Here is a 17,040-nt window from a genome sequence, read left to right as displayed (position 1 = left end):
CTTTCAGTGCTGAATAGCTGTGTAGTGTCTGCTCTTTGCCCTGCAGCCATGTCCCTTTAGGCTCTAATCTCATCAGATCTTCTGGTAGAGACAAGGTCAGGATAGGTCAGTGCCTTTAAAGGAAAGTTTTCAAGGGAGAAGAAGTTGTTACAGAAGTACATTTGCAGTTCTTCCTCTAGAAACAGTATATCTGGGCTTAGAGAGCATTGCTACTGTATGTCCTTTTGATCATCGTTAACAAGCCTTTGCAACTGTTTTATATTTCCTGGGGCTCTTTTACAATGGCTAGGATGAAAAATCTGGCAAGTTACAACTTAGATAATTACTTTTCAGCAAATGAAAAATACTTTCTTGGATTTAAAATAGATATGATAGTGTTTTATTTGAAAGAAAATAAGGATCCTGTTTTCCATTACCCACTGTAGTAGGAGTTTGCTTTTTACATTAAGATTTTGCTTGTTGATTCATAGAGTTTGTGTTGTATTTAGAATTTGAGCTGTTGTGCATTTCTATTTTGAAAGGTGCTATTTTTTTTTGCAGAGTCTGTAGCTCGCTCTAGTAAATTGCTCAGTTGGTGCCAGAGGCAGACTGATGGATATGCTGGTGTAAATGTGACAGATCTCACAATGTCATGGAAAAGTGGCTTAGCTTTGTGTGCCATTATCCACAGATACCGTCCAGACTTAATGTGAGTAACTGGCTGCTTCAAATAACTGGGAAGAGCAGGAAATTGGTGGTAATTGGAACCATTAATATGGAGTTAGAGGCAGTGCATTTGTGACTGAAGAAATGGATTGAAATGAATTCAATTAAACTTGATAGGAGCCAATGTCCAGTGATTCACTAGCAGAGTGGAAGGTCATGATAGCTTGATGAATTTGAAAATAAATGTGTTGTCATTTTCTCTTCTGGATGATTTGGCAGAATTAAGCTTCAAATTGGTACTGACTGGAAAGCATTATTGACTGACAGATTTTATGTGTGAAGTGAGTAAGGGAACAGTTCATAGCTTCAGTTAAATCTCTTGAGAACAAGTGTCTGCACGGTCCTTTATGAATTTCCTGTTTAACAAAGGAACTCTTTCTGAAGTCTTTCAGGCTGCTCTTTCTAGGAGTAGTGACCCACAGCTTAACTAGAGAGGTTTTTACTGTTTGCACAGTGATTTGAGTGAATGGTAGAGTGTTCTCTTCAGTGATATATTGGGTAAAACTGTGTCCAGGTTCTAAAATGGGAAATCACTGGCTGGAAAAAGTGACAGTAGCAAATTCTCTGGTACTTTAATCTGAAACGCCTCCAGCTTCCCAAAGGGACATCAGAAAAAGTAAATTCTAGAGCTGTACTTGAAGACATAATCCACTGTAAAACACACTGAAAAATTGTGGAGTTATTCCAATCCATATGCACTGAATTATTTCTATATTGGTGTAATTGAGTTAACCTGAGCTACACTGTTTAATAGCTTTATAGCTTGTGAAGAGTTCAAACAGCTTTTAAAATAGTTCATATAACTCTCTACAAGCTATAGCTTTTTATATAGTTAGACAAGTTTTGGGAAAAGCCAGGAGGACAAAACTATGGATCAGTCAAGAAAAAAAAGGGACAAAAAAGTTAAGATTTAATTTAGTTCCAAGCACACAGAAGATTTTGTGTAGGGGAAAATGTACAATCTTCCAGCAAAGGAGGAAGTGGAGATGTATTTCAGAGCATAATGCTTTTTAAGAAGAAAAGTCTAGGTTTTTAGGAAGAGCAAACAAATCTAAAAATAATATATTTGAGCCAAAGTTTGCTGTAATTAAGTAGCATCAACTTTGCCATGTTGATGGCAAATAAAATTAAGATTTCAAGAGGAAAAAAAAAAAAAAGGTGGATGTCTGAGTTCTTTCAGAAGACTGGTTTCTACTTGGTTCAGTGCAAAGCCTCTTTTTGCCCTTTGCAGAGACTTTGATTCCTTGGATGAGCACGATGTGGAGAAGAATAACCAACTGGCTTTTGACATTGCTGAGAAAGAGTTTGGAATATCTCCCATTATGACTGGAAAGGAAATGGCATCTGTTGGAGAGCCAGATAAGCTCTCCATGGTGATGTACCTCACACAGTTCTATGAGATGTTCAAAGACACCATCCCCTCTAGTGGTAAGCAGTTTGGGGCACTTCTAACATCTCCAAAACATCTTTGATCAGAACTGAAAGATGTAATTATCTAACCCAAATCGATATGGCCAGCCATATTTATTTAAATCATATAAATTTAAATATTGATAATGTTGTTACAGCTCTTTATTACTGATGATCTTAATTCACATGTATCTCTCTGGTGAGGGGGGAAAATTTGGTTTTATAACCTTTAAAAAATATAATATGTATTATTTCTAAGCCTCTGGGCTCTTTTTAAGGATATTGACATTCATGCTCTTTAAATATAAAAGTCAATAGAGTAAACACAGTATCTGTTATAGGTGGTTATAAACCCTGAAAGAACTGCTTTGGGCAAAATGAAAAAGCGGAACAGCTGAGAAAGGTGTTAATTCCAGACATGAGACATTTTGTACAGAGAATTTAAGGAAAAGACTGCTACGTTAAAAAGGAATCAGCGAGTCCTTCAATTGTGTATTTAATAACAGCACCACAGGAAAGAACTTCATAGAATTCCCTTTTTGTGCCTGTTTTCACTAACAGATAGCCTGGACCTGAATGCAGAAGAAAAGGCTGCCCTGATTGCCAGCACCAAGTCTCCCATCTCCTTCCTCAGCAAACTGGGCCAGAGCATCTCTCGGAAACGCACTCCCAAGGTGACCAGGCACAGCCCTGGGAGCTGCTGGGGCTGCCAGGCTGCTGTCCAAACATTGGCACTAAAAATGCAGCTGTTGGTGTTTGTTAGTGCAGTTAGTCTGCAGGAGACCATGTTCACCAGCTATTGGTGTGGGGCAGTACGTGACATTTATGGCTGCAAAATTGTGTCTGTGTATGCACTCTGTCTTAAAATCTTAGTTTTGTGGTAGTGTTTGGGTATGTATTTTCTCTTGGAACAAAGCTGCTTGCTCAGTTTTCAATGATTTGAAAGAAATTGTCCAGCTGAAGGTAAGATTCTCCTTAAGGAGTATCTAGGAAAAATCCTTTTTCTTAAACAAATGGAGAATGAGCAGAGAGAATTAAATAAGCTTTGCAACTAAAGTGATTAATTGTACTGATGACACTTATCTCAGCCCAGAGAGGTATATGAGAGTTAATTTTGTTTTCTTTCCCCTACTCCTGTTTTCAGGACAAAAAAGAAAAGGAACTGGATGGTGCAGGAAAGAGGAGAAAAACCAGCCAATCTGAGGATGTAAGTATTACAGTGAGAGGTGTCAGGGAGCAAAATAAATGGTAGGTACCTTTTTCCCACTCCAGTTCTTCCATTTTTTTTTATATCCAGGCTTTATATAGGATTATTTAGATAAAATTTATTTCTTCTTCAGGAGTTACACTTTCAGGGTATCTTTAGTGCAAATACTTTACTAATGTTTATGAAAGAACACTACATAACAAATGAAATGTTGCAGTTCCCTGATGCTCTGTTTTAATTTCTATGGTTTGCTGAGGACATCGGCCCTCAAAACTTCTTAGTAAAGTCATGCAATATTGTCAGAAGTTTGATGCATAATTAAACTTTAACCTTGGTTTGTGCAAAAAGGATACATTCCTACTATGCCCCTTAGTCTTTAAAATTGAGTGTGTGTAGCCAAATGGATGGATTAAAATTCAGTGCTCTGGGTTTAGTGTTCGAAGATGGGCCTTTGGTTTATGTCCAGGGCTTCACAGGGGTGTTTCAGTTGGGTCTTTTTGGTAGGTAAGTGCATCAAATAAGGTTGAAAAGATAAGTAAAATTTAGCAGAACATTTGGTGATTTGCCAAAGGAAATTAAAATCTGAGCTTTTAAGTGAGGCTAAGAGATTTGTTATCTATAGCATAAGTGACTTTTCACAGCAAAGGGGTAGAAAGGAAAAGGTGATCTGGCTGTATCTTGTTGAATTTTGATGTCACTGACTGTTAGGAGGACCTCCCACGAAGCTACAGAGAAGAAAGGCCCACGCTGGTGAGTGCCCTGACAGAGAGGAGAATCGATGCTGCCATTGGGAATCAGAACAAAGTCAAGTCCATGGCAACCCAGCTGCTGGCCAAGTTTGAAGAGAATGCACCAGTGCCATCCTCAAACTTACGGCGACAGGTAGGAGAGGGATAATAAACCCCTGTGTTTTGGAATTGTAGAGGAAAACCATGAATGACAGCATGCATTTCTCAAGACTGGATGCTAGTGTTGCTTTTCTACTTCAGAGGCTCTCTTAGAGAAGAGTGACATTTACCCAAAGCTTAAAATTTACAAGCACAGGGTGGAGAAGAACTTCCTAAAAAAAATCCATTTCTCTATTATTACCCTTGTTATGTAATCTTTCACAAATATATTACCAGCAATTTAGTTTCTTTTATAACTACTATTACTCTTTAAAAGCTTTCCAGGAATGTTCTGCTTACACTCTTTAAGAACAACCATTTGATTTCTGATTTGAGCATTTTCATATCAGGTTACATCTGTTTGTTCTTGTGAAGTGTGGTTAAGCCTTGTACGTGTGTGTATGTGCAGCAGATAAATGCCTGGGAGTTTCTTGGCAATCAGGGTGCTTGTGTCATTCCAAGTGAGGCCTGTTTGTTATCCAGGATGGTATCTGAACTGCTGCAACTGCAGGGTGGTTGTCTTTGAAGTCAGATTGAGTCACTTGAAGCTGCTGCTTGGCAGTGCAGTGTCAGCAGGATGAGGCTCAGTGTGGTTTAAGTGCCAGAGTCCTTGCTCTGCTGCATGAATCCATCTCCACAGCTTGTGCCCGGCTCTGTGCTGAGTGGGACCTGACCTGGCTGTTTAAGAGCCAGGTCGAGTTTGTCTGTGCCACACTACATCAGCATTAGTGGTGTAACATAATCAGAATGCTGGTGTCTGTCCACACAATGAAATGTTTCTTCAGCTGCTACACATTGGCTGGCATAATCAGCCAATGATTTGAAGAAACAAATTAGAGGAAAGGTCCAAAAATATGTGAAGTTCCCCATTTTTGGATGGTTTTTTTCCTTTTCATATTTTACTTGCTAAATGAATTCCCCCCCTACCCTATTTTTTTTTCCCCTTAAATGTTTGTCTGTCTTATTCTGTATTCCATTCCTATGGCTTTCTTGGAGTTTCCTTCACTATTTTATCTTTCCTCCTTGGTCCCACCTTCCCTACAACCTGCATGCAGCAACCTGTCCTGCCTTATCAAGAACGTGTTCACAGCCAAGCATCCAGCAGACGAGAGCAGGGCCGGCTTGCTCCCATTCCCCAGTGGAAACAGGTAAAGAAACTCCTTGTGATACAATACCCAACACCACCTATGCCTGGTGTGCTTTTAAGCCAGTCCTTTTCCAGCAACTTATTCATTATTTTAAATGACTTTGAGTGAATAAAATCAATATTTCCCTTTAGTGGTGATGCATGTTTAGAAATATAAAATTTAAGCAAATTTTCCCTGCCCTTTTATGGTGGTTTCAACTTTATCAAGATTTTCACGGATGTTGCAGCAGAGGTTTTTGCTATAGAATTTCTAGCTTCTTCTGTTAGAAATAGAGGAAATATGTAAGCAATTTATGGAAACTCATGAGGTAAAAGATGTCATATCATCTATGATATTAAAGCTCTTCCTTGATATAATGAGTAAAATTGGTTATCAGTTTTGCTATTCCTGTGTGAAATCTTAGGTGTTCCGTAGTTGCAGGAAACTTTCCTGTGGTTTCCCTTTCTTTAATGACACTTTCTTTAATGCAGCTTTCCTTGCCAGCTTCTCATACTTGTTACTTTTCAGACCCCTGTGTTACAGTAAATTCAGTAAATTTTAGGTTTTCTTTGATAAAATAGGGACCAACAGCAGAAAAATCAACAGGTATCAAATTTGATTTTCTCTCCAATGATCTGGGCCATTGTCACTGCTACTGTTTTTCTTTCAGCCGTGAGCTTTCCAAACCTAAGGCTTCTGATAGATGATCTTTTCAGGCATTTAAGGGTACTTATCTCACTGGCTTCATCTATTCCCCTGTTCAAATGGCCTCCTCATGTTTCTGAGAGTGCTCAGAAGTATTCTGCTGACAGCCATAATTTGGAGAAACATCCACTTCTTTCTGACCATAGTTTAATCAGAGCATACTTCAGAGTCAAGAGGAAGAAGATGAAACTGCTTTGGAAATTTGCTCTTCTTGATGAATGTGGATTCACAGTGATCTTCGTGTCTGAGGCATTCAGCACAATTAATGCTGCATGTCATGACTGGTGCTATGATCCAGAAGATTTCTTTACAAGGAAGAAGACCTAAGCCCAGGGGAGTTATTGTCAGTAGAACTGTCAGGATGCTTTGGTTTCCTGACTCAGTGTTTGTTCTTCTACCTCTTGTCTCATCAAAATCTTCTTTATAGGCTAATGAGCACTTTGAGATGGATTCACATCGTTCATGATTAAGGAAAATTTTATTTCTCAGGAATACTTAGCAAGGGGGAAGATAAACCTGGTGCAAAAAATCTGTACAGTATTAAGTGAGTTGATGAGCACTGCTTATATTACCTTCTAGAAAAAGGAAAACCAGATTGCACTGCCTGTCTCTCCCTGTTTTAGCACTTGGAAAATACCACATTCCTGCACCCTTGAGATTTCTATTTGAACTTGTTACTGAAAGTTTATGAAGGCTTTATAATTAAGCCTTTATAGTGAAACAAAAAAGTTCTTATTGTCATCCTTTTATCATTGATATTAAAAAAAGGACAAAGTTTTATTTCCTGTTGTTATTGAAGATTTTTGTCCTCACCAGGGAGCAGGATTTTGTTTTTGTTTGTTCTTGTTTATCCCTGCACTACACAGCTTAAAAGAAATTTTTAAAAAGGAAGAAGAAATCCTTCTGCTCATCCTTGACATTGATAGCATCTCTGTATAGGAAGCAGTGTAGGGCATATCTTTGAAAAATCTTTCTGCAACAGTTTTACTTTCAGAGGATTTAAAATTTTTTTTCCCCACTGGCAGTGATTGCCTTGTGTGGATGATTTTCCTCTCAATATTACACATGGAGATGATGTCTCCTTGATTGGCTTTACTGCATCAACAGAAGATGATTGATTCCTGGGTCCAGATTTCTTGCAGGATTTGCAGTGCTTTTCTAATGAAGAAGTATAAAACTGGCTCTCAAGGATGCAAAATCTGCAGGATACAAAAGGATCAAAACCCCACTGACAAGAGTCCCTGTTCCAAAGGTTCCTGGGAAAAGGAAGAATATGAGTTATCCTCATTCAAAAGCCATGGATGTGCACAGGAACATTTATTCCTGACAGAACAGAAATCAGCTGAGACCACTGAGCCAAGCAGCCAGCCTTGCCAAGCCTGGACACAAACCTCTCCTGCAGGAAGTTGTTGATGGAGCAGTACCTGGCTGCCTGCTGAGATTTCTGCTTCTGGTTGCTTGATGTGAGACTGCAGCTTTTGATGGGGCTGGATTGGCCTTCTGTGGTGACATTGGTCACTCTGGCTTTATAGCTCATCCCTGGGTGACACACTGCCAACAGGGGAGTGCTGCTGAGTACCAGGACTTGTCACAGAATCACCAGGTTGGAAGAGACCTTCAAGATCATCAAGTCCAACTCATGCCCTAACACCTCAATTTAACCATGGCACCAAGTGCCACATCCAGTCTTTTTATAAACACATCCAGGGATGGGTGACTCCACCACCTCCCCAGGCCATACCAGGACTTTATCACTGCACTTGCTGTAAAGGATTAGTATTGCTTCTGACAAGTTCTTTAGGGAGGATGGATATTTGCTGGAAAGAGCTGTCCATGAATCTTTTGGAAAGGTTTCTCTTTTGGCACAAGTGTTGAAGTTCATGAGCAGAAACTTGTGCTACTGACTGAATGTATCACATAGCAAATATCTTCTAATGGAGAGTGCTTTGAACAGGAACAAAGCAGCTCCTAAGGGGACAAGGGGTGGTGTTACTGAGAGAAACCACAGCTTGCCTGATGTTCTTACTAGCTGGCAAAATGAAGTTGAGATCCTCTCTCTGGGAGAAGGCCAGTTATGGGATTGGAAACTGCATGGAAGAGGAAAATATATTGCAAAAGACTAAGAGTGGTTGCAAGGAAGAGAGTTGCAAAGGAAATGGTCTGGGTTGGAGCCACAGTCCTGGTAAGGAATTGGCATCTGCCTTGGGATGTTGCCTGCTGGTGTCAGATGGAGTTCCTAAGCTGTACTTGCTGACCAGTTTAAATCTAGAATCTTGCTTTACCCTTGGGTTAAGGTATTAGGTGAGCAGTTTCCATCAGCTTGCAAGGCAAGATACCTCTGTGTGTTGTGAGGGTTGGGCAGGAGTGGCTTGCTAAGAGAGAATTCCTGGAAAGAGTGAAATCCTGGCAGAATGTTCTGAAGCAGTTTTTACTTTGATCACAAGACCTTTAATGCTGTCTCTCTTGGAAAGGCAATATCTTCCAAAGAGCAGAGGGGTTGAAAACCTCACCAGTGTGTTCCTCACAGCATCCTGTGTGGCTTGCATCCTTTATGAACTGGATTATAGAGTTGGATTTATTGAGTTACGCTTTGAGGATGTTGACCTGTGTTGTCAAAATTGGTTTTGTGTTCTTATGAGCACCACAGCAGCATCTAATGATGCACGAAGATATTGTGAAGTGAATGTGCACAGTGGAAATGCAATTTCTTTACTATGATGCTAATATCACCTAAAAAGGCTGGATTGTGTTCCATGTTGTGGTGGTTAATCTCCTCAAATGAGTGTCTGCTTCTATAAGAACATCTTCCATCTTGTGCTCTATTGCCTTCTGAGCCATTTTGGCTGCTTTTGGAAAAAGAGCATCTCATCCAGGATCATGAAGCCATTGAAAGCCATGTGGTCTATCCAGAAGAGGATCTGACTGGGCATGGTGTGAGAGACAAACCTTTTAAACTGAGTTTTGCCCTGGATTTCAAGACTCTCAGCTTTATAGTCTTCTGCTATTGTTCCATTGGTCTCCTTCAGCAACAACTTCTGTGTGTAATAGATGAGCTTAAATCATGTTGGATGTGTACAAAGATACTTGTAAGATGGAGATCCCACATCTTTTGGTGCACATCTTTTCTGCCTCTGGAGATCTGCTGCTTGTTCTTTTGAGACCATTCCCTAAAGTGTGCTGAAGGGCAGTAGTACAAACTTTGCAGTAATTTTGTTGGAACTTTGTTTATTGAAGATGAGCACTGACTGAGATGACCACAGACAGCAAGAGCTGAAACCTCAACAGGAGACAACTTAAAACACCAATGACTTCTGCAAATACTGTTTTTTAAACCTTAATTTTTAAATTTAAATCTGCTTTACTATTATTTTCTTCTTTCCTGTAGTCATCCTTTTCTTTGTGTGCTTGGAAATCCATTCTACTGGAGGACTGACTGAACATGTACTTCATCCATTTATCCAGCCTTATATTCTGAGATTTGCCTTGGAAAAACAAGCAAGTTTGTGAACATTTTGACATTTGAAATGCAAACTTGGCCATGAACAGATGAAAATCCATAGACAGCTTTATGGTTGAGAATGTTGCCATGTTTTCAGTTTGAAATTAGTGACTTCATAGCTGAGCCTTTTGAAACAGCATATAAATGTTCCTCATCCACTGCAGTGCAAAGGCATATGCTTTAGTTTAAGCTGCTTGTAGCATCTGTTAGAGATAGAGGAGTGTATTATTTATTTGTTTTGTTGAAGAGAGCACCCAAACAGATGTCAGTGCCAGCTCATCTGCAAAGGCAGTAATAAACATCTGTAATATCTCTACACCACGTGCAGTTTTTTACAGACTTATCTAACAGTGCCTTTGGGTACACAGCATTTTGTTTTTTTCCCAGTGGCAACCATTTCCAGATATGTTCTGGTGAGAACTAAAAAAGAAAGGAAAAATCAGGCAGAAGGCATGTTGATAAACAAGAAATGGTGGAGAAAAGACTGTACATAACAAGGAGTACAGCACTAAAGGGCTTGTTTTCTGGGGTGTTAAATTGGACATGTATGTGCTTTGTGTAATATGCAGATTATTAGATACAGCTCTATTTTATCTATAAACCAGCTGGATTTCTGTTTAATAGAATGTAGGTAAGGTAGAGAGGAAGGATCTGAAGCTGGGAACAGAACACTGAGACCTGAATTGTATTAGTAATGAGCTGCAAGCAAGAGTAATTAGGTCAACAGGATGGATATTTTTAAGCATTTGAAGGCACAGCAATAAGTAATTTTTCATGAAGCAAAGTCCAATTGCGCTATGGAGAGTTCCAGGTTTTGCCTTCAGCTGATTGTAGGAACTTGACTCAAAAGCTGTTGGTTTAATTGATACAAGTTTAACTGATTGACACAAGTCTGTGTTCACTGACTGTCAAATGTGATCCTGTGGCTCTGGGTAAAAACTGGGGTCTCTCAGCTTCAGATAAACTGTGGCTTCAGCTCATTTGAGCTGAGGATCATGGTCTCAGTTCATGCATTCTGACCTGTCTCACCAAACCATTGGTAATGTTACCTCTTTTCTACCATTATTATGATTTATTTTTTTTCTTTTTCTGTTAAAAAAAAAAAGATGAGGCATAAGGAACGTTCTCGGACCTGCCCCAAAAAAGTGATCATGCTTTCTTCTTCCACTCCATCTTCCTCTCCATCGTATTCCAGGCAGCAGGTGATTCCCTCTGCATGCTCTGTCCCTTTCTCTCCATTGCTGCTTGCACAATCAGTTACCAAATAGCTTATTTACAAACACATTTCCAATTTTCTTTCTTTCAGGTGCTGAGGTGATTCTCAGCTTCTTAGATTAGGAAGATAGGGCGGCATTAACTCACTGGAAGCATGAAAAGTCTCCACTAGAGACTGAGATTTTGCTGTAGGCAAAATTTTATTACAGTAGCCTTTCTCAATTTGGAGATGCAGCAAAGTAGAAATTAAATGCTTGGAGTAATGCAGGGAAAGAAAATTAAATTTTGTTCTATCTCCACTCTCCATTTAAATAGGTGTGACTGAAAATTTGCCCTTATATCCGTGTAACTTTTTTAGGATTGCTTATCTGAAGTGTGTTTTGAGTGTTGTAGTGGCCTGCACATGTCCACTGTGGTCCTTCTGTTTCTCCCACACCAGGCTTTTGTTTCAATGTGTCTGACTTTGAACCTGGAGCAGTGGGAGCTGTTCTGAGCACAGTATATAAATGTGCATCCAGGTGTTTGTGCCCATGTATTTGTTGTCCCACTTAGATATCACCTGAAATCCTTCTATCTCTGTCTTCTTGTATATTGTCATTGTGCTTCTTTGAGTTGTATCCTTTTAAATGATTTGTTTTGTTTTCCTGCTTTCAAATCCACTTCTTGATCAGTCCTGAACTAGAGGTCCTGAAAAGGCAGCTGCAGTTCCATAGAGCTGTCATAACTTCACATAAAGATTGTACAAATGAATTTCCCCTGAGATGGAGCATGTTTCTTTGCTGAGCTCCTGTTTGCCTATAAACTGTGGAGGAGCAGAGCAGACAAGCTTTGTGCTTTGGCAGAAAGTTGGACTTGCCTTATTGCTGTGATTTCTCAAATTTTAATTACATGCTGCAGTTTATCTGGTGTAATTATTGTCAGCCTCCAGGACACACATTCTTTGCTGCCTCTGTGGTGTCTGCATCTGCAGGATAGATCAACTCTGCCTACTGATCCCATTTGAAATTGTCCTAACAAAAAAGGGGTTGTTTTTCTGCCACACTGTGAACAGCAGACTTTTCAGGAAGGAGGCAGGAGAGGACATCTAGGAAAGCCCTTTTCATTAGCAAAACCTGCATTAAACTGCAGTGAAATGTTATCAGATGATGTCATAACTAGCTGCCTTTCTCCTGTCAAAATCCTTTAAAAATTTTGTTGGATACATTTTATGAAAGAAGAAAGGTTTTCCCCAACCTTACAGATATAGAAACTAAGGCAGTTAAATACTGAGGTTTACTTTGTAATTTATAGTGTGGGATTCATTTTCCATGTAGATAAATTTGTTTTCACTCACTAAGGATCTGGTAGCTCTATATTTTCTTCTGTCACCTCTCCAAGTGTTTGTTTGTCCTGTGTCTTTTTGGTTGCCTAGCTCAGTCATGAAAGCCACTGCCAAGTGTATTTGACCATTTTCTATCTCGTGTCCTACAGAATTCCTCCTTCTTTTAACTCAGGAATTTTTACCCTCTGTCCTACAGAACTGATGTTAGACTCAGTTGAGTAATCTGCTTTTGGAGATATTCTTTTTCCTTAGGAACAATTTTTTTTCCCCCTGAAATTGTCTTGGCTCAGGCCTCATAGCAAGTCAGATGGATCTATATCCTTGTTACACTGATGTCTTTTAAAGCCTTTAATTCTGCTCTTGTACTGCATTTATTCTGCCACTTCTTTTAAACTTTCCATCTCCTTCCTCTGAACTAACATCACAGTATGGGTTATACTGAGTGTCTTACCATCTTTACTGCATTAATTTGATTACACTGTGGTGCTGTGTTGTTGTTTATTGACTTATATATTTATATTACTTTTTTTAAAAATTCCCTTCAGGAGCCAACTTGTTATTGCCAGGTTTAGAATATTCTTAATAAACTTCTGCTCTTGCTATGGCTTCTTTTCTGCCTGCATCATAAGAAAAATCAGATAAAGTGTGTTCTGATGAGGAAGTTGGTCTGTGATTGTTTTTAAGCTCATTATTTGTTGCCTGCAGAGATTCAGGGAACCTGGTGCCGGCTATCGCGGGGAGCAGAATCCCAGACAGGAAAGGGTAAAAAGAGCATGAACCAATGGCATGGGTGCTGATGGCACAAAGCTGTGGTGGATGTGTGCAATACAGAGGTCAGATCCAGGGGGTGGTGAAGCACACTCATCCTAATGCTGCTGTTAACACGCTGGAACTGCTGAGAGTCAGGCAGGAGCCATCCTTTCCTGTGTGATACCCACGTAAACGCATAACAAGCCTTCATCAACAGTTTGCTGTGTGCTTTTATTTTGCCCTAGGTCGAGCACTTGAGCTCTTCTCCTTCTTCTCTTCCTCTTACACCTCTTTAGTGAAGTATGCTGTGGCTGTAGCAGGACAAGAGGAGTTATGTTTTGTGCTAATTCATGCAAACATGGTTGCATTGTGTTCACCGCTTGCTTTCTGGGTGGTTAAACAACTGGCATTCCATCTTGCCTCCCACAGGCCAAAGTAAAAGGAAAAATGATGAGACATTATTTAGTGTAGAGGCTTTGAAGCCTTCTTAACAATGAAATATTCAACAGCCTGCCTGAATGGCTCAGTATTATACAGAAGCATGGGAAAAGAAAAGATAGGCACTCAAAAGGACCGGTTGATTTAAATTCATATTGACAAATTAATTGACATTCCAGTACAGGCTTTGAATGAATTAAGTCATAAATGGGAGCCAGCAATAAAACTGTTGCAACTTCCAGAATGTGTTCTAACAAAAGCCTCTTGTGGGCCGAATGTTTTCTGACAGGCAGTAGAAAATGAATACACGTGTCTGCAATGACACAGAAGCCCACAGCTTCATAACAGGCCCCAGTTTTAGTGAAAATGATCTGGTAGGAAGGAGTAGGTGGAACAGAAAGCAGCTTGAAAATAGAGAATATTATTAAATGCATCTGAATGGGAGAAGTGTTTCTTGTAAACTGGGTGTGACCCCAATTTTCTGTTCTGCACTGGAGGACAATTAGTAATACAGAACAGCACCTTGGCATTCTGGACAGATCAAGCCTCAGATTTCTTGATGCAATGTTTGTAGTTCCTGGTCCATTTACTTTTGTACTCTACAAACAAATTAGCTGAAGACTCTGTGATGCTGCAGTGACAGTCCTGCCTTATACAGCAGGCCACCTGCCAGGTCTTTTTTCATGTCACTAAGTGCACCCACAAAACAGTTTAGGAACATTGATATGAAAGACCAGAATAGCAGAGGTGTCAAAAATTGTGCCTGGGGTGTATTGACATGGCAGTGCAATGAGAACAAGTAGGACACTGAAATTACATAAGTGAAACTGGCAGCTTCTGTGAGTATTTGATTTTGCTGCTCTTTGCTTTATTTAGACAGGCTCATTAAACGTGCTCTTTTTGGCATGTGGAGTATTTACTTTGCATATACCACCATCTTTAAGAAATTAATTTGTTCTTTATGAGAACTGAAGTACGTTACCCTAAAATGTGTTTCTGTACACAAAATCTAAGAAACAAATACAAGTTGAGATATTTGAAGGAAATCCTTGAAAATGGAAAACTATGGGGAAATAAACTGACAAATAAGGCTCTTTGTGCATGATAAAGCCACATTTTAAATTTATTTTTTGATGGTAATGCCAGATAGAGAGGCTACATGCTTGTTTGATTTTGGCTGCAGCAGTCCTAGGAAGAATTGTGAATAACAATTAATTCAACCATTTTTTCTTACCCATGAGGGTCAAAATGCAGCACTTTGTTAGAAAAGTAGATATTGGGGGGAAAAAAAACACCCCAGTTTTCACATGAGAGCTTTTGTTACTGTTCTGCATGTGGTTGTCATACCTTTTGGCTGACATTTTGGTGTGTCTCCCTTTTTGTGCTGGTTTGTTTTTACCCCCTGCCTCCCTTCCTCGTCTCGCAGAGATCTCCTCGTTTGTTTTGTCATGACCGAGTACCCATGAGTGTTGAGCAGAGGGCATGTCAGCTGGCTGCCCTGCTGGAGTCCAGACGTGCACTGAGGCATCAGGTGAATACTGCCCTGCCTGGCTGGAGTCCTGCAGCACTGTGGGGTTCATGGGACAGGTGAAATCTTGGGTCAGAGAGAGAAAAAAAAAAAAAAAAATCACCAAAATATAATGAGCACCGCTCTACAGTTATGTGGTTAAAATGACTCTCAAGACTGTTTTGTGCAGTGTCTTTATTTGACTTGCCGTTTCTTAGCTGTCTCCTGGTTTGGTGAGTGACCCTTTCTGTTCCTCAAAACAAAATATGAACAATGAAGTAAAAAGCAGCTTCTGAACTTCAGAGGAAATGCTGAAAACCAGCTGGGCTCTGGATCAAGTCATCTCACAGTGGTCATTTAGCAGTCAGTCCCTCACAAATTTTACTTGCTTCTGGAAGCAAGAATATTCACATTTTCCAAGCTTAGTTCCTGGCTCTGTAGTATTCCTCTTGTGTCCATCCTTCCTGTGCAGTTGTTTCCAATGGTAGAGCTGCCAGTTTGTGCAGATTGTCTTTGATTCCAGTGTACACTTTTTGTTTTGGTTTGGTTTTGTGCTTCATTTTCCCTCCAGTCTGTTGTCTTTGGGCTATGGGAGCATGCCAGTTTGAGCTGTGGTTTTCTTTGGTTGCTCTCTGTTTTCAGTTATCTTCAGCAGTGCTTGGCAAACTGCAGAGTGCTTTTTTGGAAAGCACCATCTACAGAAGTGATTTTGTTTTTTCATAACATACTGTTTTGCGTTAACCATCCCAAATCAAGCTGTCCTCTTGAGCTGGAGCATAAACAATCCCAGAACTTTTTCAAGCCCTACTAAAAAGAATTTTGTGACATCTAGGTCACTTCCCATTGCTGGGGCTTTTTTGGGATGCCATCTTTTTCTGATACTCTCCAAGAAGAAGCAGCAAACCTTTGGCTAGATTTGAAATTTTGGGGACAAGCTCTGAATAAGAAGACTACTTTAAATATAATAACACCTCTTTGTTAATGGATGCCATGATTTAATATCTCAATTGAGGTCCACAATGCTCATGTGCATTTCCTTATTCATTTAAAATGATGACCAGAAATGAAGATCTAGACTAAAATACATTACTTCTACCTTTTGTTGTGTTCTCTAGCAAATTTTAAGCTCCTTCTGAGGCTGTAAAAGATGACAGCATTGCCATGCAAAGATAGAAATTATTTTTGAAATCGTCAAATTTCTGTATCGTGCAGAATTGAAAAGGAAGAGAGACTGAGAACACAAAGTAGAGGAAAGCATAAAGTGGGTAGAGCAGAGAGGAAAAAGGAAACAGATGTTGGAACACTGCAAGCAATGATGGATTATGATGTGGGATTTAAGGGAAGAAAACAAGAAAAATACTAAGAGAGAGAAAGCTTAGCAAAGTAAGACATTTTCAGAGAAGAAACTTGATAAAATGTTGATGTACAGAACATTTTTGTATGAGCAATTATATTTCCATAAATTTGGGGAAATTGTGAAAGCCAAGCTCTTTTGCATTTTGCTCAGTAAATTTAATCTTGAGGTTAGCCTATTCCAAGTCAGAATAGGCTAAGAAGTAGCTATTTTCATGGGTCATGCAGTTACATGACATTTTGTTTTCCTTATTATAACTAAAACCATAATTTATTTTTCAAAGAAAGCCAGTTATTCGTAATGTGCATATTTTTTTTCTTTCCAGACTATAATTTTTAGGAATGCACAATTTCTTCCAGTGCTGTTTGTCTGATACTCCCAACCTTCAATTTTTTTCCTATTTAGATGAAGTATTTCCTGGGACATGAGCATAATCCTCCATAGAGATAATGACAAGGGTGTGTTAGAAGACCAAATTTTGGGTTCTCCTGTGAGGAACCAGTTTCAGAAGGATGCAGGTTCTCAGTCTGTGATTTATTCTTTGCCATTTGATAATCAAGATCAGCAAATTATATCATATTGATTCATTCTTTTTTGATTCAGTGTTTCTAATCTGCTTACAGTAAATTTTAGGTTGGAAATTTGCTGATAATTACTGGAAATACATACAAGCTAACTTCTTTCTCTTCTGTCCCCCAGGAGAGCAGACTTTTGGTTTATTCAGTTAAAATGTAGAGGAGATCTCACATGGCCTGAAAGATGATCTTAGTGCCTTGGGCCAGTAATAGAGAACAATGGGAGATACAGAAGGAGCAGAGGAAATTGATTTGGAGTCCTTGCCAGTGGTGTAGTTGGTTGGGTTACAGGAGGTTGGACATCTGTAGAAGTAGGTAACTGCTTCCAAATGGTCCTAAA

General features: G+C 39.5%; 1 protein-coding gene across 11 annotated transcripts in view; it reads left to right on the top strand.

Annotated features, from left to right (window-relative positions):
• Positions 1 to 17,040, top strand: part of MICAL3 (microtubule associated monooxygenase, calponin and LIM domain containing 3) — a 101,210-nt gene that overhangs the window by 12,542 nt on the left and 71,628 nt on the right. For 8 of the 11 annotated variants that reach the window (XM_083858651.1, XM_083858649.1, XM_083858650.1 and 5 more), the window contains exons 11-18: positions 541 to 688; positions 1,937 to 2,133; positions 2,677 to 2,789; positions 3,260 to 3,322; positions 4,031 to 4,204; positions 5,265 to 5,357; positions 10,647 to 10,742; positions 12,782 to 12,838. In XM_083858651.1, the coding sequence (XP_083714777.1) occupies positions 541 to 688; positions 1,937 to 2,133; positions 2,677 to 2,789; positions 3,260 to 3,322; positions 4,031 to 4,204; positions 5,265 to 5,357; positions 10,647 to 10,742; positions 12,782 to 12,838 (941 nt within the window). The remainder of the gene's footprint in view (positions 1 to 540; positions 689 to 1,936; positions 2,134 to 2,676; positions 2,790 to 3,259; positions 3,323 to 4,030; positions 4,205 to 5,264; positions 5,358 to 10,646; positions 10,743 to 12,781; positions 12,839 to 17,040) is intronic. The other 3 variants (XM_083858653.1, XM_083858652.1, XM_083858644.1) reach the window with 2 other exon arrangements.

This window comes from Zosterops lateralis (assembly GCF_965231275.1).
Source record: "Zosterops lateralis genome assembly, chromosome: 4".
Lineage (NCBI taxonomy): Eukaryota > Metazoa > Chordata > Aves > Passeriformes > Zosteropidae > Zosterops > Zosterops lateralis.
Note: the sequence above shows the minus strand (reverse complement) of the source record. Positions and strands in the feature narration are given on the sequence as shown.